The sequence below is a fragment of the Muscardinus avellanarius genome (genome assembly GCF_963383645.1).
Source record: "Muscardinus avellanarius genome assembly, chromosome: 8".
NCBI classification, from domain to species: domain Eukaryota; kingdom Metazoa; phylum Chordata; class Mammalia; order Rodentia; family Gliridae; genus Muscardinus; species Muscardinus avellanarius.
The window spans coordinates 72,477,543-72,501,193 of NC_137794.1; the positions used below are offsets into that span (position 1 = coordinate 72,477,543).

The 23,651-nt window shown below is 42.0% G+C and overlaps 1 protein-coding gene across 4 annotated transcripts in view; it reads right to left on the reverse strand.

The window, feature by feature from the left end:
* The window catches only part of MCM9 (minichromosome maintenance 9 homologous recombination repair factor), a gene marked incomplete at both ends in the record, with an annotated part of 66,672 nt that extends 57,798 nt beyond the window's left edge, over positions 1-8,874 (reverse strand). For 2 of the 4 annotated variants that reach the window (XM_080699953.1, XM_080699956.1), the window contains 4 exons: positions 576-776; positions 3,969-4,050; positions 5,672-5,988; positions 8,565-8,868. In XM_080699953.1, coding sequence (XP_080556079.1) covers positions 576-776; positions 3,969-4,050; positions 5,672-5,988; positions 8,565-8,868 — 904 coding nt within the window. Of the gene's footprint in view, positions 1-571; positions 777-3,968; positions 4,051-5,671; positions 5,989-8,564 lie in introns of all 4 variants that reach the window. The other 2 variants (XM_080699955.1, XM_080699954.1) reach the window with 2 other exon arrangements.
* Positions 8,875-23,651: the final 14,777 nt, after the last annotated feature.

The following is a 23,651-nucleotide window of genomic DNA, read 5'->3' on the forward strand; positions in this document are numbered from 1 at the left end:
CATATTTGGGATTTTTCAATTAAAAACATACTCTACAAACTCGAAGGCTGTTATGTTTTCTTCTATATAATTATGGCTCTGTCTCACAGTCAGAAGTTTTGCTGTGATGACAAAGCTTATTCTTTGCATCTTTTCTCTCATCATCTCCTTCCCACTTACTCCCTGTTGTAAAAATATTCAGCTGAAACAGTGGTAGGATTTTATTTTCAGAAATACATTAGAAAACAATGGCTTTTACAGGATGTTTCATAATAGGATGAGTTTTGCCTTTATAAAGAAATGTTATCATTAATTAATAAAGAAGATAGGAAACCGTGAAACTGTTTTGGCAGTATAACAGATATTTAAAATAATAGAAGTGGAAAATCTCCAAGAAGATCTCTAAGTAGAAAAGATTATGCCAAAAAAGGGGTTCAAAGGGAGAATCCAGCTAGAGGTACTAACTAATGCTACCCTTTGAACTTAGCCACTGACTTATCCAGCATTTAAGGCTGTCCCCAAATCACAGGCATCATATTTAACTATTGAATTTAATTCAATTAATAATTATGTGCTTTATTCCATTAACCACAAACCTGCAAAGGGATCACTCTTATAGTATTCCCAAAAGTCTTCAAATTCTTTTCGGACTTCCTCATCCATGATGATCCCTGAAGACTGCTCATTATTTACTTGGACATAGTTGGCTTTCAGAACTATCTCCACTTCACAGCATGTATCTTTCTGAAAGGGTTTCCACCGCTGCATTACTACCCCATAAATAGTGAGGTCATCACCTAGGAAAAAGCATTGTGTGAATCCAGAGGCAGAAGCACCATGTATGCAGGACACAGATTCACAGGACAAAGTGCCAAAAACCAGAAGTAAATCACGCCTAGCCAGGCGGGGCACACACCTGTGAACCCAATGCTTGAGAGACTGAGAAAAGAGGATCCTGGGTTCAAGGCCAGCCTCAGTAACTTAAGCAAGACCTTTCAAAAAAATAAAAAGGTCTGCAGATATAATTCGGAGGCGGAATGCCCCTAGTTGAATCCCCAGTACCAAAATATATAAACAAAAATAAATCTAACAACAAAAAAACACACCCTGCTAGGGTATAGAGTATATATGCTCACCCACAAAATATCTGAGGGCAAAAGGACACCCCAGATTCTTAACTTTTTTAAAGGCACCCAAAAGCAGAAATCAGCATTTTTTTTTATAAACTTCTATATGATAATCAAACCAAATTAACCTTCACTAGAAAAAATACTTTCCCAGATAACTCATTCATTGTTAGGTTGGGTGACATGTTCATCTTCTCAGAATCTAACCATTAGTTCTCTTTTAGAAAAGAAATATGAGAAATGTAGCCCAAAGATAAACCTATAACCAATTTGGTGTCAGGAATAAGACGATTTTGTGATGCCTGCACCTAGTTTAGCTTCTTACATGTTCATTTTTATTTCCCACATTTGTTAATATTTTGCTCACAAGTGAAAAAAGCCAGGTGTGGTGGTGCATGATCACAGGTTCAAAGCCAGCCTCAGTAACGTAGCAAGGCCCTCCCAACTTGGTGAAACCCTGTTTCAAAATAAAAATTTAAATATTGCTAGGGGTGTATGTTGGAGGTATAGACTGCCCCTGGGTCCAGTCCCCAAAAAGGAATGAAATAAGAAATCATGTTCTACTGAATTCCTCTTCTACTTCAAAACTATAAAAGCATACAATAACAACCCCACTTCTTTCTTGTTGGTGGTTCCTTCTTACCTGGCAGACCGAATATTAGACTTTCCCAGATTTCCCTTCTAAAAGGCCCTGGGTAGTTTACAGGCACATTCACCAAACAATGAACCTGTGCTTAGTACTACATAAAAAGCAGTGTATCAGTTAACAAGTTAATATAAAAGCTTGGCATTCAATATTTTGGTATTGAAGAGAGGGCCAAAACCATAATAAACAAAACCCTGCAAACCTAATCCCCCAAATCTCAGTCATAGTGAATGTAGGATATTGGATATGCTCCAAACCCAATCCTTGGTTTGTGCACAATAAACACTGTCTCAGAACAGGCAGTTCTTCATGCCCAAGCCTTTGTGCCAATTATATGCTATTTGCTAGCGCAAGATGCTTTTCACTCTGTAAATTTTAATGTGTAATGTATAATCTGCAGAGCTTTTAGTTTCTTGAAGGAAAAGTGCTCCATAAATGTAAAATGTATGGAACTGGTAGTGCCAACTCAGAATAGAGGGCACATTTTAAGCCAAAGGAAACTTCACCTAAATGGTGATAAACTTATTAAAAAAGTGTTTTGCACACATTTCCAAGATTTTTCTAGGCCACTTTTCTGATGATTTTCAAAGGCAATCAGAAATAATGTTTATTTACCATATTATCTGCCCCAAACCTTTTTGATAAAAATAACCAGAGCAACTTTATATGAATACTTACTTGAAACAGTTCTCTATTATGACGATTAGAATGGATTTCTACATTAGTCAAATAATCTGATTTGAGTAAGCAATGATTATGTGGAAAATACTGTAGAGTACTGAAGAGTGGCCAAGAATGACTCACCAAATTTAGATTAAATCCCTACCTTACACCTGTAGAGCAACTAATATCTTCAAAAAATGCTTCAATGTAAAAATGCTTTCATTTACTCAAATATTTATTGAATGGCAGATTCATAAGATCATTAGAACAATTGTGAGGTACATGATAGCCTAAGGCAACAGACACTCAGTTTAAACCTTTGTATTTTGCCATAGTAAGATATAAGCATTATTTTCATGAAGATGTTCTTACTTTTAAACAGCTCAACCTCTTTTTGCACCTGTATCTTCTGCAGCATCTTTACTCTCGGACCCATTTCCAGGCAGACCCATCCTTTGAACTCCTGCTGCACTGACAGCTGTTAGCACATACCCTTCAATTTTACCATCTGCAAATTCCTCAAGGGCAAGGATTATACTATTTATAGCTTTTGATTCCTAGAGGTTTGTATATATGAATAAATTTAAAAAATTACTAGTGACAGACTGTTTCCATCCATCTTTTACTATTGACAATTGAAAGAAAAATAACTCAAATAACTCAAGATTTCTTTCCTTCTCTCCACCCCCACCCCGTGGTACTAGGGATGGAACCCAGGGGCTTTCTACCTCTGGGCTACATACACTCCCAGAATTATTTTATATTTTATTTGGTAACAGGGTCTCACTAAGTTGCTGAGAGACTCACTAAGTAGCTGAGGCTGGCTTTGAACCTGCACAATCCTCCTGTCTCAGCTTCTCAAGTGCCGGGATTACAAGCATGTACAACCAAACCCAGCTTTAAGATTTATTTTCAATGAAGAAAAAATTCAGTTTAACTAAATTGAAATAGCTATCAAAGAATATTCTCATGTTCAAAATTAATGGGATTTCTATCACAATGTCACTAGCATAGAGAGGAGAGGAACAATCAACTCTTTTTTTCTAGGTACAAATAAGACTTTCAGCGTCATTTAAAGGTCATATCCTTTGATCCATAGATTTTCTGAGGAGCCCTGGATTAGAAGTCAGTGGATATGGATTCAGGCTCCATTTCTGTCACTTCATTGTAAGTGGCCTTGGGCAAGTCCAGTTCTCCCTATGGAACAAGCAGGACTATATCTCTAAGCTCCAGCCCAGCTCTTTCCTCCTATCACCTCCCACCTCCAAACCAGTCTCTATTCCCAAGATAGGAATATGGACTTGATACCTCCCTACCAGTGGCCTTGGGAAAATAAAAAGTAGCTTTTCCTACTCAATACTTAAGACCCTACACAAGGTAACCAAAGTTCGTTGTTGCAGAACATAGTGGTGCACACCTGTAGTTCCAGCTACTTAGAAGGCTGAGGTGGGAGAGAATCACTTGAGCCCATAAGTTTGAGACCAGCCTGCGCAACTTAGACTCCATTGCTAAAGAAAAAACAAAAAACAAAAGAACAGAACTTTCATTCTTACCAGATTTGCAACTGTCTACTAAGTCATCTTCTAGGATAACCTTCATAGATCGTGGAATACTTCCAACAGAGAGCCTTTGAACCTTTCAAGAAAAATAAAACAAATTCTGAATATGCTTAAATAAATGCTCAGATCCAAAAGTCTAGTAATACTTGAAGTGACTATTCCCATTTCTTTGGTATTTTCAGACAATTCAATTATGACAGAGATTTAAAGGATTTTTCTTAAAAATTATACTTACTACCAGATTAAGAATTCACTAAAACTAGAGTAAAATAAAACATCAATATGGAAAATAACTCCAAATATAATCTACCTTGTGAATGGTCAAAATAAACATACATAAGCCAGGCATAGTGGTGCACGCTTGTAATCCCTGCACTTGGGAGGCTGAGACAGGAGGATCGCACAGGTTTGAAGCCAGCCTTAGCTACTTAGTGAGGCTCTCAGTAGCTTAGTGAGACCCTGTTTGCAAATAAAATATAAAATAGGTCTGGGAGTGTAGTTTGGAGGTAGAAGGCCCCTGGGTTTTACCCCCAGTACCACAAAAAAATTAAATAAATAAATAAATAAATAAATAAATAAAGGTACTAAGTACTAAACTTAAAACAAAAGCTAATAATTTATCTAGAAAACAGAGGTATTATTTTCTCCAGTTATAACACCTGGGACAAGTTGTCAAGTCCCTTCCATTACTCCTTAGGAACATAACCCTGGTTTTGTCCCCACGTGGACATGTGCTTAGTGAAATGGCCATGTTTCCCAAACCTTTCACCTAGGTGTGGTCACACGACTAAATTCTAGCCAATGGGATATAAGCAGACATATTATAGGACATTGCCAAGGAGACTCGGTTAGATGGTAGGTATTTTAGCTATTCTCTCATTTTTCCTGTTCTCTGACTAGAATAAAGATATGATGGAGTTGCAGCCACCATTCCCAACCATAAGAATAGCATTCATGCATTAAGAATGGTGAATTAAGCTGGATATGGTGGCACACCCTTACAATCACAGTACTTAGGAGGCTGAGACAAGAGGATTACAAGATCAAGGCTAGCCTCAGCAACTTAGCAAGACCCTCAGAAACTTAGCAAGACTCTGCTTAAAAAAAAAAAAAAGACGTTAGGGTGAACTTGGAGGCAGACTGCCCCCAAGTTCAATCTCTATTACCACCAAAAAAAAAGAGGGGAGGAGGAGGATGAAATATAAATCTGTGTCCTTAACACTGAGGGGGACACTACATGCTAGCCCTGGACTACCTATCTCCTACTTACTTTTAGATGAGAGAATAAACCCTTGTTTTTAAGTTAAGTACAGGAAAATCAGGATCACTTTTTCAAACAAAACACACCTCTTTGGTACAGTAAATAAAATTAAACCCCAAACCCGAAATCCTGCTTGTGTCAGTGTTTAACAACCAGTTAAAGCCACTTAATTCTCCTATTCCTTAGTTAAGTACAGCTATTTAGAACTATTAAGTATTCATTTTAATATTAACATTATTATGAAGTCATTCCACAATCTTGTCAATGCCCTATCTTAAAAACTACACTCTGATATATGTGCAACAATTACAAGTTTGATCTCCCACAAAGTACAGGCCCAGGTGTATCCATTCTCTATTTTCTAATAGTAGCAATCTGACCACAGGAAAACAACTTCTTTAAATTTGTTATTTTTCTCATTTACTGGATCATTTACCTGTTCCTGAATTTTGATTTCCTGGTAATCTCTACACCTGGATGGAGAAGAAGACAAGTCTGACAGGCAAGTGAACTTTGAAGAATCACAGCTCTCCAAGCTGGGACATGAGGATGGCCGGCAGAAGGTGTAATACTGCTCAAAGTCAGCTTTGACTACAAACACATGCTTGCATTTGCTGCACATGTAATCCCGTTCAAATTCCAGGACCTTCACCAGACTTGTGCGAATCACTGTTCCAGTGACAGATAAAAAGTGTCCCACATCCTTGGTTTTAGGGATGTGTTCTCTCACCAGCTCAGGACAGACAGGTAGACCTGATAGAAAAACAACATTATAAATTTACATCTTGAGTCTGACCCCATGGAAGATATTCTCTTACTATCTCTTGGGAGGAGAAACTATAATTTCAGGAAAGAAATCTTTTGTGTTTTACTTAAAAAAAAAAATCAGATAACCAACTCAATTAAGAAAATAGAAACTGGGTATGGTGGTGCACTCCTATAATCCCAGTACTTGGGAGGCTGAGACAGTAGGATTGCAGGTTTGAGGAAAACCTCAGAAAGCAGCAATACTCTCAGTAACACAGCAAGACCCTGTTTCAACAAAATATATAATAATTAGGACGAAGGGTATGGCTTGGAGGTAAAATGCCCATAAGTTCAATCCCCAGTACCACAAAATGAATGAATGAATGAATGAATGAATGAATGAATAAATATGTTGAAAGTTTAGTGTAGATGTAAAATGCTATCCAGTATGACAATAAACAAAAAAACAGAAATTCATTTCTTAGTATTGATATCAAGCATTTTTTCATTCAGCTATATATAGCTAAATGTTGGGCTACCAAGAACATACCCATGTTTTTAGTTGTAACCACGCAAGTCACACCAACAACCAAGAGGCATTAAAAATAGGTCTTACTCTCATGTCCACAAAGCTAATATTTCAGGAGTACAATGCTGTCTTTTGGTTCATATCTTAGTATGCTGTGAAATAAGAAACAAGCAGAAGGAAGTCTCTCTGGCTTTCCTGACCTTCATTAGAACACGTATGGTGGCAATTCATCTTAGCGCTTCCTGTCAGTACTCTGTTACCCTTCTGTCCTTCCCACATGAATGCTTGTATTAAAACTTGAGATATAATTCACATACAATTTAGCATTTTAAGGTTATTAGTATGTTTTTAGGTTGTAAAACTATTATTACTGTCTAATTCTAAAACATTTTCATCAAACCGGGTGTGGTGGCGCACACTTGTAATCCCAGCGCTTGAGAGGCTGAGACAGGATGATTGCACAGGTTCGAAGCCAGCCTCAGCTACTTAGTGAGGCTCTCAGCAACTTAATGAGACCCTGTTTCCAAATAAAATATAAAACAGGTCTAGGAGTGTAGCCCGGAAGGTAGAAAAGCCCCTGGGTTCCACCCCCAGTACCACAAAACAAAACAAAACAAAACATTTTCATCATTCAAAAATAAAACCCAGGATGAGCATGATGGAGCACACTTGTAATCCCAGTGCTTGGGAGGCCAAGACAGGAGGATCCCGGATCTCAGCTACTTAGTGAGGCCCTCTGCAACTTAGTGAGACCTTGTTTCAAAATAAAGAATAAAAAATAGGGCTGGGAGTGTAGCTTGGATGTAGAATGCTCCTGGATTCCACTCCCAGTACCACACACACACAAAAATAATTAAAAAACCCCATACCATACCCAAGGTTCATCTCTTTTCTAACTTAATCACAGATTACCTTAAGTATTTTGCTTTTAATTACAAGAAATTCTTCTTTTTCATAGAGTGAGTTTTTACCAGTTAGTTTATATAATAAGGACATATTTTGAATTAAAATAAAAGGTTAGAGGGTAAACAGGGACTGTAGGGATAGTTTCCACATGAAGAAACTAAGGCTCAGTAAGTAAGCTGCCAGGTTTCCAGCCTGCAAGTACAGCTCTAACCAGGTATCTTTGAAATTTATTTATTTCCTTTCTCCATTCCATACTACATCTTCTGAGAAATGATTTCCATGAAATGAATTAATAAAAAATTATTAGAGCCAGGCATGGTGCCACACACTCAAAACCATTACTTAGGAGGCTGAGACAAGAGAAATGCAAGTTTACAGCCAGCCTCAGCAACTTAGTGAGGCCCTCTGCAATTCAGTAAGACCTGTTTTAAAAAATAATAATAATAGGGTTGGGTGTATAGCTCAGAGGTAGACTACTCCTGAGTTCAAGCCCCAGTACCACAAAAGGAAAAAAACCTATTATACCATAGTGCTGTTTCTCCTAAAATTCTTAAAAGCGATTCTTCAACTCTATCTACCCTGTTAAAAAATCATATTTTAAACAAAAAATAAAGAGCGAGAAGGCAATTCAAGGGCATAGCTTTGCCATCACAAGTGGCTGATGGTGTTACTGTATTTTTTTTTAATTAAAAGGCTTTATCTGGCATACTTTCAACAATGATATATTGGGTTCCTGATAGGTAGATAGTTCCATGCTAATCTTGGTATATAAAAATAATTAATATCCTAAAATAGTTTTGAAGGTCACTAAGGAAGATCTACTACTTTTGTAATTCTTGTATTACCAATTCATTTATTGCTAGTAGTCACAAAAGCTAATAAAGATGCTTTAAACTACAATTTAAGACACACACACATAGAGAAATATAAATACACATAAAGTATACTGCTGTCTACATACTTTCTCCTTCTCCTCTGTTGGATGACTAGGGCTCCATGTCCAGAAAAGAAGTAACCAATAGCTATACAACAGATATGTATTTTACATATAAATATCAATTATTTCTTAGTGCTCTGAATCCCATATGTGTTATATCTTTGTCAAGTCTTTCTAAAAATAATGAAGTGACACCATTAAGGGTCTTACCTGATATCCTGGCATGAAGGTTCTGCTTCATGGAAACATCCTCAGGTTGAGAAAGGGACTGAAGAATTGTCAAGGCTGCCCTTCGGAGCGCACTATCAAAAATAGTTAGTACTTCATTGGGGAACACATTAAAATATTCTCCAATTTCCATGTTGGTCTCAAAAAGGTTCATGGCATTAACCACAACTGAGTAATGGGCATCTTCGTCCCTTTCCTTCAAGATTAGCAGAACTTCATTTCTGTGGTACTCTGAAACATACGACTCAAACACTTGCCCCACCAGTGTAACTTGATCACTATTCATCTTCAATCTAGGTAACTAAAGAAAAAGAAAGGACCGTAGTATATCTTAGATATTCAAGATTTACACACAATTTAGCAAAATAAAAAAGATTAGTTATCAATCATCTCTGCTTTGGATCACACTCTCATCACAAAATAATACCTGAATTCAAACTTTACTTAGGTCTGTTATGATTGTGTAATACATGTACTTTTAAAATGAGTGAAGATAAATTTAAGTCAAAGAATCAGATGGTACTTATGATTGAAATCCAAAATAATACAAAGCATTTCTCACAACTTTTCCTAAATCTTTCTCCTCCACATTAATACTATAATATATGACTATGTTATCATTTGTATAATATATATAAAAGGTCATGGACTTTTCTTTGACCCATTACACACACACACACACACACACACACACACACACACACAGACACACACACACACACCTGCGCTCAAGTATAAAATCTTAAACATCAGTTTTTTTGCTGAAGTCATTCCCAGTGGAGTTCCTTCAAGTGTCCATGTTCTAGGTTTTATGCATGTAAGAACATACCATAACATACCATTTTCTCTCTCTTTAAATATACGTACATTCATACATATCCTGCTAGATAAATGAGACACATACTATTAATCAGATCAATAGCCAGTTTTAATTTCAATAATAACTGGTTTTAGTAACGTATATTTAGAAGTGAATTTGTTTCCTAATCTAGGAAAACTACAAGCTTCAGTAAAAACAGCTGTCGAGATGGTAAAGAAGCCAGGTGCACACCTGGAATCCCAGCTAGTTGGGAAACTGAGGCAACAGGAAGTTAGAGGCCACTCTGGGAAGTAACTCAAGCAGAGCACCTGCCTAGCACGTGCAAAGCCCTGGGTTCAATCCCAGGACCACACACAAACACACAGAAGGAGCATAGAGAACCTAGACAAACTGAGGAAAGGAACATAAAGTTCTTGAATAATAAACAACAAAGATTGAAACCATACTGCACCTATCTCATTCCCCTGGCAACCTTTTTATTTTTTAATGTGCGTACTACAGATAAAAAGGGCTTATCTCCATCCAATTTTCATTTACACTGTCAGATCACAATCATATACAAACTCGATTCAATGTCTACTTATATCTACCATGCACAAGATACTGTGCTAGCAAGTGAAAAACATAGTAAAAGGTGCTCTGTGTCTGCAGAGAATCCGCAGATAGATAAAATGAAACCGCTCTGCCCATGGTAAAAATGCACTACAGACAGGACTACAAGGAGAGAGGGATTACAATGAAATAAGGTGACATTCCCAGTGGTGGGAGAGTAACTGCACTGGGCAGTTGTAAATGAGCTGCCCAAGTAACTCTTAGTTTAGAAAGAGCAAGTACCTTAGAAAGAGTATAGTTTAATTTGCCTAATTTCACTTATCAAACATTCACTGTACTAAGTTCCATAAATATGAAGATTAAAGAAAATTGTAATAAAAATCACAGTTTATCAACCTTAGGATGTTACACATGGTACATATTACAGGTGTTAGTAGGTTCTCAATGTTCTTATAAGTATTGCGCACTAACCCACTGTGCCACTGGAGCGCCTCTCAATGTCCTGAGAACCAACTATGATGGAAGGTATGATATATCACCTGTATATACTCCTGGCAACTATAGGAGGCCAGTGACAGAGTAAGGGATAAATAAATGTGTGCCCAAAAGAGACAGTCAAAGTAAATCACAGCCACCACAATGATAAGTAATTTGCTTGGGTTAATTAATAAAAATCCAGCTGAGAATAAAGCAGAAAAAGTAATTGGAAAATAGGAACCGACCACACAGTATTTCCATGATGTGATCTTTACTTAAAAATAAAACACTGGACGTGTTGGGCGTGGTGGCGCACACTTGTAATTCCAGCACTTGGGAGGCTGAAACAAGAGGATCGCGGTTCGTGGACAGCCTCAGCTACTTAGCGAGGCCCTTTGCAACTCAGTGAGACCCTGCTTCAAAAATACTAGAAACTAGGGATGGGGATATAGCTCAGAGTACAATGTCCCTGGGTTCCATCCCTGGTACTGCAAAAATAAATAAATAAATAAATAAATAAATAAAATATATAAAAAAATAAACGACCAGACTCCTAAGATCAGCAGCTACAAGAGAGTCTCCAAGAGTCTACAAAAGCGCATTAAATTTAGAACCACAAATTAGCAATTTGAAAAGCAACACCATAGAAAGCAGTAGGAGGGCAGCTACAGAATTCAAGGTTCAAAGTGAGATTAGATTAATTTAGGCCAGCATTTTTTTTTTTTTTTTGGTGGTGGTAATGGGATTCCTGGAAGCCTTTCTCCCTCCGGGCTATACTCCCAGACCTTTTTTATTTATTTATTTGGAAACAGGGTCTCTTAGGCCAGCGAGGCTGACTACGAACCTGCGCGATCCTCCTGTCTCCGCCTCCCAAGCACAGGGATTACAAGCCTGCGCCACCACGCCCGGCCCAGCTTTTTTTTTTTTTTGAAACAGGGTCTCCCTACCTTGCTTGGGTCTCCCTTCCTCGCTTGAGGCTGGTCTTGAACTGTCTCAGCCTCCCAGATACTATGACTACAGGCGTGCACCACGTTTAGACCAACAATTTATATGGATTTTGGAGATTGAACCCAGGATCATTCTCTGAGTAGCACCTTATTTTTGAAACAGCGTCTTGCTTAGTTACTGAGTCTGGCTCCAACTTTAATTCTCCTGTCTCAGTCTCTCAAATTCTGGGATAAGAGGTGTGTACCACCACGTCCGGCTACGGACCATCTTTTTTTTTTTTTTTTTAATACCATTCTCTGCAAACATCTGCGCAAAACTGACTAGTCAGTTTTCTAAGCAGTTTGCCAACCCTAAAAACTGCCCCCCAGATACACGCTTGGGCCCCTTATTGTTTTGAAAAGGGTCGTTGCACAAATCTCATGCTCCTTTTCCTTTTTTTTTTTTTTTAAATAAGAAATATTTGCTTTCCTTAGTCCCTTAGCCGAAAAGAAGCGCCAAACAGGCAACCCGGGAGGATGCTAAGGCAGGTTCCGGGAGCCCGGCGGCCCCGCCCTGGCCCCGCCCTCTCCCCTGGCCCCGCCCCGGCGGGGGCCGAGCGCGGGCTAAGCCCCGCCCCTCGGGAGCGCGCCGCCCGCAGCCCGTCCGTCCCAACGTGGGGCCGGCTCGCGCCCGCGGCGCCGCTCCCCCACCTTCCCAAGCCGCGGGGCTCGCACGGCCGTGCCCCCCCCGGTACCCCCGCAGGTCTGCCCGGCTCAGCTCCGCTCGGGCAGCTCCTTCGCCCGATCGGTCGCGGAGTTCAGTAGTTTCTGAACTAAAAAGACGTGGGCAAGACTTGGAACTAACTACCGGGAAAATAAAAAGTCGCCGGGAGCGCGGCGGCGGCTGTCACTTACTGGCGGACGCGCGGGGTCGGAGGTCGCGGGGGCGCCTGCTCCCCAGGGCGCGGGACCCTGCTCCCGCCCGGCCACGGTCCACGCCGCAGGCCGGCGGGGGCGGGGCGTGCGCGTGGCCGCGGGGCGCGGGGGCGCGCAGGCTCCTCCGGGCGGGCTCCAGCGGGCGGCTCGGCCCGGCCAGCGCTCGCAACGACGCCGGGCCGCGCACCGCCTCGACTCCACGGCCCGGGCGGCTCTTCCGGGTGCTGACGCGGTGGGCGGGGTCGGGGCGGGGCCTGGAGGGCCGGGGCGGGGCCAAGCGGCTGGACCGAGTTAGGCGGGGAGAGGGCGCTTGGGGGCTGTTTAGGATTATATGGATTTTTTTTAATTTTCTGCAGCTAAGGAATTTGCCAAACTCATGGTCACAAAGATTCTCCCCTGTTTTCTTATAAGTTTTTAGAATTTTAGGTTTTATGTTGATGTCTATAGTCTAGTCTTGCATAATGAATATGTATTAGCATTTGTTCAAAGTCCTTTCCTTTACTCACAGAATAGTCTTTCCCCTGATGACAGAGTTAGATATTCGCTGGGTGTGACACACGCCTTGAGAGGCTGCACACAAACATAACACGTAAGTGTATGTATGTATAAATATATATTTATTTATCAAATAATTGAATATAACATAGAAAAATAGCATGTAGACAAAATGAATTTAAGGAGTAGAATTTTACTTTAAATCCAATATACTTTGTATATTAGAAAAAGGACAGAGATTACTATGGTACTGATACCATATGACAGGAGGATTGCAGGATTAAGGCCAGACAGCAATTTATCGAAGCCAGCAACAACTTAATGATATCCTATCTCAAAATACAAAGGTGTAGCTTAGAGGTAAAATGCCCCTGGACTCAATCCCCACTACCACTAAAAAAAAAAAAAAAAAAAAAAAGGCAGAAGTTATCCCAGCATGGTGGTGCACACCTGTAGTACCTGCCAGTCTGAGACGTGAAGGTCGCAGTTTTGAGGATAGCCTCAGTAACTTAGTGAAAGTATCATCAGTTTAGCAAAACACTGTTTGAAAATAAAAAGGGCTTCAGGTGTGGCTGATGAGCCTGGGTTCAATCCCCAGGACCAAACGTAAATAAATAAAAAGCAGATGTTAAAAATTGGTTGTAGGAGCATTATTATACTTTCTATTTTGTTCTGATGATTTGTCTGAATTTACAAAAATAACACAGACTCCTGACTCCTGTGGATTCACAGAGTCTAGAAATCAGAGTTTGGCCTTCAATCTTATTCTTTTTCCAAGTTGTTTTGGCTCTTCTAGGTCCCTGGTGCTTTCATATGAACATTAAAATCAGCGTATCACTTTGTATTTTAAAAAGCTGGTTTTTTTTTATTTTTTAGTTACATTAAATTGGTAAATCCATAGGATAATAATTTACATGATGTTGTGCAACTGACCAACCCTGGGAAGGTGTAAATTCAATCTGCTCCATCTAAAAACGAAGCCAGACATGGGGTGGGGAAAAGAGGTTCTCAGATGTGGCTTTATTCCAGCTGCAGCAGGTTGAAATAGGAGGCCTGGGCCTTCAGTACCTAGTGGTAGAGGACTGTGCACATGGGAACTCTGCAGGGAGACTTCCCCAGAGCACAGCTGTTTTTCCCTACAACAGTGGCCTTCACCAGAAGGAAGCAAGGAAGCCTAACACCATGATTTGACTCTTTGCACACTCCACCGCATTAGGACATCTCCCCTGACAGTCTATGGGATTCCCATCTTCCAAGAGTGCCCCCATGTGAGGAACATTGCAACCAAATTTTGCAACAGCAACACAAATTGAAACAGCAATAGGCTGCTTACAAGTAGTAACTTTGTGACTGGTTACTGGCAGGCTCGAGTCTCTTACTACCTGCATGCAAAGGCGATGGTACGACCACTGGGCCACATCTCCCAAGATGTCCTCCTCATCTTGGCCTGGGGAGGCCAAAGACCATGATATATGGTCACCGTCTTTTGGTGATTTAGTTCCCATAAATTCCTGCCAAAGGGCTTAGCCTGACAACGTATCACCAGTCAACCACTGACCTCCCAAGTGGCTCTCCACACTGTCAGTCCCTGATAAACAGCCCAACTGTCGGTACGTATGGACAATGGGCAGGGTTCATTGCAAATGACCATCCCAAATCCTAGCCAACAGGAGACTATGAACGGGAGGAGATATCCATGGTAAGACTGGCAGGCAGGGGTGGGAGGTTTAGCTGAGCATGACACTCACTCTGCCTGGGTCTACATCTGTCTACACTCTATGTGCAAAAGCAAATGGGGAGCCAAGTATGGAGGTGCACGCTTTAATCCCAGCATTTAGGAGGCTGAGACCTGAGGATGGCAGTTCATGGACAGCCTCAGCTACTTAGGCCCTCCACAACTTAGTGAGACCCTGTTTCAAAATAAAGAATTAAAAAAAATAGGGCAGGGGTGTAGCTTGGAGGTCAAATGGCCCTGAGTTCTATCCCCAGACCCACAAGGGGAAAAAAAGGGGGGACTTATAATAGGCCACAGTGAGATGGCAGAAGTTCCCTGCAATACAGCAGTGGTGCCCCTAGGAAAGTAGCATGGACCACTGGGGGCCATTTTCCTGTCACCCAGGGGACTAACCGTGGCCACCCAACATAAGTGGGGGGGCTTTGACCTTCAGGACCAAGTCCACGTCGCTGTCTAAAATGGCCTGTGGCGGCAGGCAGCAAAACGTTGCTCTGTGGCTCAAAGCCTCGCTTGTGGCTTTGCTGATTCAAAGCCCACAGTCATTTTGTCCAGCCCACCATGGTCAACATGGGACCAGTGGCTCACAGGACTTGCTTCCTCAAGCCATTGAGGCACTCAATGATGCCCGCTGCCTGAGGGTGGTATGGGGCATGGAGGCGCCATTCAATGTCCAAATCCCAGGCCCACTGTGGTACCATATGCCTGCACTTTCCAGCACAGGGGCAGGCGGGGGCCTACAGTGTCCACTTGCCACTGGGTGCTCTGCCCACACCACTTGTTTATCAGTAGCTGCCAAATGTTGGGGATACAGTCTAAAACACACAGTGCATTGCTCACACATGGTAACTACATCTGCCTGGGGACCCAGCCTAGGGATCATGTTTCTCCAAGGGAACACAACTTAGGGAATTCATTTCCCAGGGATGCAGCCCAGGAAACACACTTCAAAAGTCCACCACACCCAGTAGCATACATACACAGTCCATGGATGTGCTCTTGGCAGCCAAGGCTCTGGAGAACATCTTGTCTCTCTCCAGCGCCATGTGAGGCACCTGGGATCAGAGACTCCTTCGCATCCTCTCCAGCACCCCCAAGTTTCCTCAGACCCGAGACTTTACTCTGTCCAGTGCTGTTCCTCATGCCACAGCCTGCAGGAGCTGGACAGGGGCAGAGGAAAGGGTGGCCGGAACAACCTGGCCCTCAGGGATGGGACTTATACAAGCCTGGGAAACACTCACCCTGCCAGGTCTTTTCCACCTGGCAGGCCAGGCCTGCTCCTCCCTCCAAATGTGGCCATGTGCTTTGGTCTACCGAGCTCTTGCAACCTGGCCAGGTTGGCCCCTCTGCTTGCTTGGCTCCCTTGCTTGCTCTCAGCAGCGTGGGGACCACACAGGATCTCCTTGGAAACTGGCTCCCATGCATAACTTTCCCTGAATGTGTGGTGTGGCCTTGGAGTTGACAAGCTGAGCCAACTCCTGCAACTCCAGTCAGCCACAAAAACCTGCCAGCCTGGCCCATTTTCTTCTTGGCAGCTCCAGGGGTCCCTTTTCCCCCCTGAAGGCAGGTCCCTCGGTGTTGCCCTCATGAGAATTAAAATAGGGACCAGGGGCTGCTTCCTTTTACAAGAGGTACTCCCCAGATACTGGGCACTCCCTTCTCAGCACCCTTATTTACTTTCCTTAGGGCCTGGAGTCTCTGCTCTGGCCTCAGCTGCTGCCACCAGGACAAAAGCAAGGCTTTAGGTTTCTGGACAGTTCTTTTATGGTCACACTCCTGCAGCCCAGAGACCCACCCACAGCCGAGCTCTGGAGACCTTAGCGGCTTCCTCTTAACCTCCTTTGGGCCCTTTTGCTTTGCCCTTTGACATGACCTGAACTCCCTTCTGCAGACCTCAGCTTCTCCTAAGCAAGTAGGCATGGTAGTTACTTTATTCAGGGCACAGCCCTTATAGGGCACCAGGAGAGAAATCAGGGACCTGAACAGGGGAAAGAGAGTGCTCTGTAACACTCTTATCCCCTTCCTCATCCAGCCTTCCAGCATTTAAATTGTAAATGGCATTTCTCATATCCAATTTTTTCAGCACTTGGGCAAGCCCAGCATGACTCTGCCACTCAGTCATGGGCTCAGGAAAATTCCCTGCAGTTGTCTTCACTGTGTGAACAGCTGCCATCAGCCGGGGCATGATCTCCCTGTGTGTACTGATGGCTGTTCTGCAACTTCTATCGCACTGAGGGGTGCATTGTCACAGAGGAGAGCTCCTCCATGTCCCAGCCACTCTGGTGAGACCGTCCACCCTCCAGGTCCCATAACCTTAGCAGCCAAGCGGCTAACAATTCAGTGGGCTTCTGACAGAGCTGCCTGCCCAATTCCACTAGCTCCATTTGGGTGGGGGAGGGGATATGTTGGGTGTCTCACCCCTTAGGGAGGGCCTTGTGCATTTCTCCCTGAGGCTGGTGAGAGTTCACCCTTCACATGACCACTGGCCTGGCACACAGGGTGGGGGCCAGCACCTTCCTCTTCCTCTGGCAAGTGTTTGGTCTTCGTCAGCGCCTGCTATAGCGGCTTTTTGCTTTCAGGTCCTTCTGGAATTCTGTGTGTACCTCCTCCTCCAGCAAGCATCTTATCTCTCCAACCCTACCTGCAACTGCTTCTCTGCTCCCAACTTGGTGGAGTTTTGCCACCCATGCTGCTTCTCACAGCGCAAAATCGTGTCCACACAGAAGGCAGTGAGAACCACCAATCCCATGGCCCCAGCCGCTGGAGAACTGCTACCCCAGCCGTGGAGGCTGCTGGAGAACCTTTTGAAGCTGGATGGGACTGCTGTACATTTTAGGCCACACCTGTGAGGGTGCCCATGACCCCAGGAGGAAGGCTGCCGAGTGCCACTCACTCAATGCTGGCCAGCTCTCCAACAGACAGTACCAGATCCGGTGTGGTACAACTGACCAAAGCTGACAAGTTCCGGGTTCCATCTGGTCAGTCCAAAAAAGAAGAAAGGCACCGGGATGATGAGATGCAGCTTTATTCCAGCTGCAGCAGGTTGAAATAAGAGGCCTAAGCCTCCAATATGGGGTGGCGGCCCAGTGACTGGGTACAAGGGCGCTCTGCATGAGACAGACTTCCCCACAGCACATCCTCAAATGCACCTATTCAGGTGTCCCCACACCAGTCTCAGTCCAGTTTCTATACTAAAACCAGAACAAAATTATGTAGGACACTATGTAAATGACATGCTTAGCTATTTCTCATACAACAGTGAGCGTTAACCAGGAGAAGGCCAGGGAGGCTGGCACACACCATGCTTTGACTGTCCTCACACATAGTAGCAAAATGGAGTCATGACTCTTAACAAAATAAGTCTTTCCATTTACTTGGGTGTTATTTCTCTCAGCAATGTTTTAGAGCAAGGTGAGGTAGCACATGCTTGTAATCCCAGCACTTGGGAGCCTGAGACAGGAGGATTGCATAGGTTTGAAGCCAGCCTCAACTACTTAGGCCCTCTGCAACTTAGTGAGACCCTGTTTTATATTTATTCATTTATTTATTGGTGGTATTAGGGGTGGAACCCAAGGGCTTTCTATCTCCGGGCTATACTCCCAGACCTATTTTTATATTTTATTTGGAAACAGGGTCTTACTAAGTTGTTGAGAGCCTAAGTAGCTGAGGCTGGCTTCAAACCTTCTCAGTCTCCCAAGCGCAGGGATTACAAGCTTGCACCACCACGCCTGGCTCCTATTTTATATTTTATTTGGAGAGACAGTCTAAGTTGCTGAGAACCTCACTAAGTTGCTGAGGCTGACTTCAACCTACAATCTTCCTGTCTCAGCCTCCCAAATATTGGGATTACAATCATGCACCACCATACCCAGGTTAATTTTTTTTTTTAAATTTAAGTTGGTAAATTGCACAGGCTAATCTTGAACATGCAATCCTCCTACCTCAGCCTTCCAAACACTTGGATGTTTTAAGAATATTTTTTAATATTTTCAAACTTTTCTCCTCCCCAGGATGCTCACCTCCCAGTCATCTACATGGTTCACTCCCTTATAACTCACGCCACAACCTCACTGTGCTGTTATTCTTCTTGTGATAATGTGAGATGACATGATATACTGCTTTCATGATGAGAGCAGGTGAGGTGAATGTTTGCGGACTTGTCACACACTGCAGATATAATTCTTACAGTTCAAGGTGTGAAGACAGCAAAATCAGCATGGATTTCTTTTTCTTTGTTCAGTTTCATGAACAGATTTGTTCTTACCTTATAGTTTAGGAAACTCAGCAATGATTCTTTTCTTCCCTAAGAACTTTCACTTTTTCTCTTAAAGGTGAAAGAATTTTATGGCTTCTTTTGGGATTCAAATTGCTATCGTCACTACTCTTGCACTCTGGGTCTGTGTTATTTAGCCTTCCATAGCTGTGACCAAAAATACCTGATGAGAAAGACTTCGAAAAGGTTTATTTGGGTTCACAGTTTAAGAGGTCTGGTCCATGGTCAGCCAGCAACAAAACAAAAACATCGTGGAGGCGGGAATGGCAGAGGGGAAGCAGAAAGAGAAAGACGGGAAAGGGCCGGGGACAGACTCCTTAAGGCAGCGCCTCCTCCAGCCATGCCCACCTCTGAACCTTGCTATACTGGGGCCAGGCATTCAATACATGAGCTTTTGTGGAGGACATTTCAGACCTAAACTATAACACTGTGCTCTTGGCTCCAGAGAGCTTATGTTCACCTGACAATTCATTTGGTCCCACTCCAAGATTCCCAATCAACAATCTTAACAGTTTTGCATTGTTTACAAGTCCATGTACAAAGTCTCTTCTGAGACTCAAATACAGCTGTGATCCCCTATAAAAATAAATAAGTCAAGTTACACACAATATGTAATAGCACAGAGTAAATATTCCCATTCCAAAATAAAGGAATAGGGACATAGAGGAGATAGGACCAGAGTAAGACCCAACTGGGTAAATGTTAGGTCCTGTAGTTCCATGGCCAGTATCCAGGTATGTGGTGGTAAAATGCGGGCTCCAAAGAGTTGGGCAGCCCTGTCCCTCTGTCCTGACCACTCACAGCCAACATGGCTTCTTAGGCTGGTAAGCCTGCAGCTGAGACATTCCACGTTCCTGGAATCTCTTAATTCCTGGGGTCTCCACTGCACCTTTGGCTTCACTCTCAGTGTCATGTGTCGTCCTCCCTGGGGTTGTCTGTAGGATTCCTACCCTGCTTGGTCTCCCAGGCCTTCCTTTGGACTCTAGGTGGAAGCCTCCATGACCCTGTAACTCCAGCATTTTGCATTCCTGCAGAACCAACCCCAGTGGACAGTATCAAGGTCTGTCCACTTGAGCAGAACCCAGATGCTGTTGGACCTCGGCTGCAACAGCCTCTGAGCACCTGGGTAGCCGAGCATGATGAGCAAACCCTGGGGAAACAATTTGCTCCCTCTGTGAGCTAAATGCCAAAAGGCCTCTACTCAGCATCTCAAGTAGTGGGGTCACAGGCTTGTCACCAAGCCAGGCCAGGCTCTTTTTTGAAATGTTTTTATTAGTGCATTGTAATCCTACATTTTAATTGGATAAAAGACTTGTGGAGACATACATGCACACATCACCCAATTAGCCCTTACCCGATCCCTACCCCATTCCCTTCCCATCCCTCCTTCCCATGCTTGGTTTAGTGATTGACTTTGATATGTTTAAGTACGTCATGTGCTATAGAGAGTTTCCTTCTTCCCCTTCCCATCCCCTCAGTTAGGTCGCCTTATTTGCTCCTTTATAGAATCTCCTTCTTCATCTAGAGTTCTTCCTGTTACCCATTTCTCCCTGGCTTTTGCATATTAGGGAGAGCATCCTATTTATTTTTTGTGACTAATCTCACTTAGCAGGCTCTTTTTAAAGTGACCTCTTTCAAACAAGTTTCCTCTTTAATAACCTTAAACTTGGATTAGGTGGGGTCTTGATTCCTGAGAGGCCCTTTGCATTGTTTTGTGCAAAGTACTTAACTTTCCTTAAGTGGTGGTAATTAATCTCTCTGGAAATCACACCAAGGTTTATTTGGCTCATGGTTTCAGAGGTTTGATTCATGGTCAACCAGCTTGAAGGCAGAAACATAGTAGAGGACAAGGCAGAGAAAAGCTTCTGAAATCATGGCAGCTAGGAGACAGAGACAGGAAGGTACCAGATACAGTCCTCAGGACCATGTACCCAGGGACCCACCTCCTCTAGCCATATTCCACCTCTGAATCTTACTGTATTGGGGACCAGTCTTTCAACACAGAAGCCTGTACGGGAGATTCCAGATCCAAAGCATGATGGGGATCATCATTAAATAAGGATTACTTGAACACAGGATTATGATACCACGACAGCTGATTTGATAATCAAGATGGCTAAAAACCAAGAGGAAGACAGCTTATAATGGATACGCCAGACAACCTACCTTCTGGGAAGCACAAAGAGGGATGGCATGAAATTGCAACACCTTACTCAAAAGGGTTCACAATTAAAAACTTATGGATTCTTTATTTCTGGAACTTTCTATTTAATATTTTCAAATTGCAATTGACCATGGGTAACAGAAACCATGAAAAGTGAAGGCAGCTGCCTGAAGATATGGTACTACCAATTTTCCTTGAAAAAGCTTCTCTCTTCATCTTCTACTAAAAGCAAAAAAATGCTGTATGCCGTATGCATTGTTTTAGCTTCTAGTTTATCTAATTATATTGGGAAGTGTTTAAAAACATCGGGCTAAATTTGCACAAGCAAAACTGAATTTAGGAGAGACTACTGATTAATCTAAACTTAAATCTTAACATAAATATCTTAGCTTCAGAGCCAGAAATGATGGTGCATGCTTGTAATTCCAGTACTTGGGAGCTGAGACAGGAGGATTGCAGGTTCAAAGCTAGCCTCAGCAGCTTACTGAGGCTGTCAGCAACTTACTGAGACCCTGTTTCCAAATAAAATATAAAATAGATGTAGCTCGGAAGTAGAAGGCTTCTGGGTTCCATCCCCAGTACCACGGCGAGGGGGGAGGGTGTCTTAGCTTCAATAGGACAAGTAAAATAAGTGCCATTAAAAGGGTACAGATTTGGTTAGATTAATAAGTGTAAATCCGTGGATTTATATTGATAATTTATATTACCCAGCCTATGTTTTTAAGCCGTTATGTGTATGGGGGTACTGAAGATTGAGCCTAGGGGAGTTCTACTTTTGAGTTACATTCTCAGCACATTTTACTTTGAAACAGGGTCTCACAAAGTTGCTGAGGCTGACCTCCTGTCTTGCAATTCTTTGGTTTCAGCCTCCCCAGGCATGTGTTACCACTTTTAAGTTCTGAAAAACAAGTAGCCAGTTGCAAGTAACAGAAACTAACTCAAAATAGCTTAAGTAAAATTATTAGAAGGAACTAAAGAGAAGGAGAATGCAGCCAAGCCTAGGAAGGGCTTACACAAAGAATGGAAGCCTATAAAGGAGCTCTTCATTTTTTCTTTTCTTTCATACTTTTATTCTCCATAGCTTCTACCAGTTGCCTTCTCTACTTTTAGTTGGACGTGGTGGCCTCACAGCTCCACGTGTTACATGTAATGGGTACATGATAAAACTAATTCAAGTTTTTCATGCCCAATTTCTTGGTGAAAAAATTTAAATTTTTCCCAGTTAGACTCTGTGCTGATTTTGGTTTAATTTGCTATAACCAGGTTAGACAGTTACAAATACTTAAACTAGGGACTGGTCTATGAATTAGGAATTGTTTGCAGGAGAATTTTGCAGAGAAAACAACAATATTATTGGTTCATCAGTTGGGCATGGATATATATATATATATATATATATATATTTTTTTTTTTTTTTGGTGGGGGCAGGTATAGAGATGGAACCCCGGGACATTCGACCTCTGAGCTACACCCCCTGCCCTATTTTTTTATTCCTTATTTTGAAAAGGGCCTCACAAAGAAGCTGAGGCTGTCCGAGAACCATGATCTTCCAGTCTCAGCCTCCCAAATGCTGGGATTACAAGTGTGCGCCACCATGCCCAGCTTGAGTATGGATAATTTTTAACTCCTAGGAGTTCCCGGATGCCTGCAATTTTGTAAAGCCTACCCACCTACCCAGTACTAAGCAGCTGGAACTCTTCTCTACATATTCACTAAATATCTAAAACTACAAGAAAGTTACAGATTAAAGATCTTTAATCACTGCAATGCTTTAAAGCCTGTTGATTCCTGGAATAGTCTTTGGGGATGGATATCAAACTTGATGCATGGGAATTGTCAAGCCAATAGAAGGATGAATTTCCCCTAGTTGTTGGTAATGTTCTTTAGAAACATTTGTTGTGGTCTCATTTTTAAATTTCTAGTAGGAAAAAAAATGGCTTAAGATCAACTACAACTGTGTTTAGTTGAAAGATGTCCCTCTAGAAAACTAAAACTCAGATTTAGTGTGGTAGTGTTATAAATCTTAATACCATGCAAAAGTCACTGATCATCTTTTATTTAATAAGTTTATTGAGAAACAAGTATGTAGCAGTTGCTGTCCAAAACACATTTGTAGTTGATATTAAGCCATTTTGACAGTATTTTATATACTTTATAGTTACACAAGTGCTTTTATTCAAGCCTTGTAAATTTAGGCGATTCAATTAAAGTTATACATAGCAATGTAAAAAATTAATGGATTAGAGAATATATGTCTCTATGCTGATTTTGTTATGATTACTGAAGGCAAATAATTTAATATCACATGATATTAAGTGAATACTATATTAATAATATGCAGTAAAATGTTTTTGTTGGCAAGTCTTACTTGGAATTAAAAAGTATTTATAAATTAAAGCAAACAAAGGAAAAAGAGTCGAAGCATTGTTCTAACAAAATTTATTATGCAGTAATTACAAAGGTTAAAGACTCTTTCATCTCAAATAAAAATAACTGTTATAATTACACACATAATATAGTACCTTATAGAGTGATTCCAATAAATATCAAAGGAAATACAGTGCATTTTTAAACTGGAGAGACAAATACTTTCTCATTCACAGCATTTGACACAGGGAAGCCTGTTCACATCGTGATCTATACAGAGCCATGCTCTTAGCAAGATCCGTACAGGGCTGTGTCAACAGAGTTCTC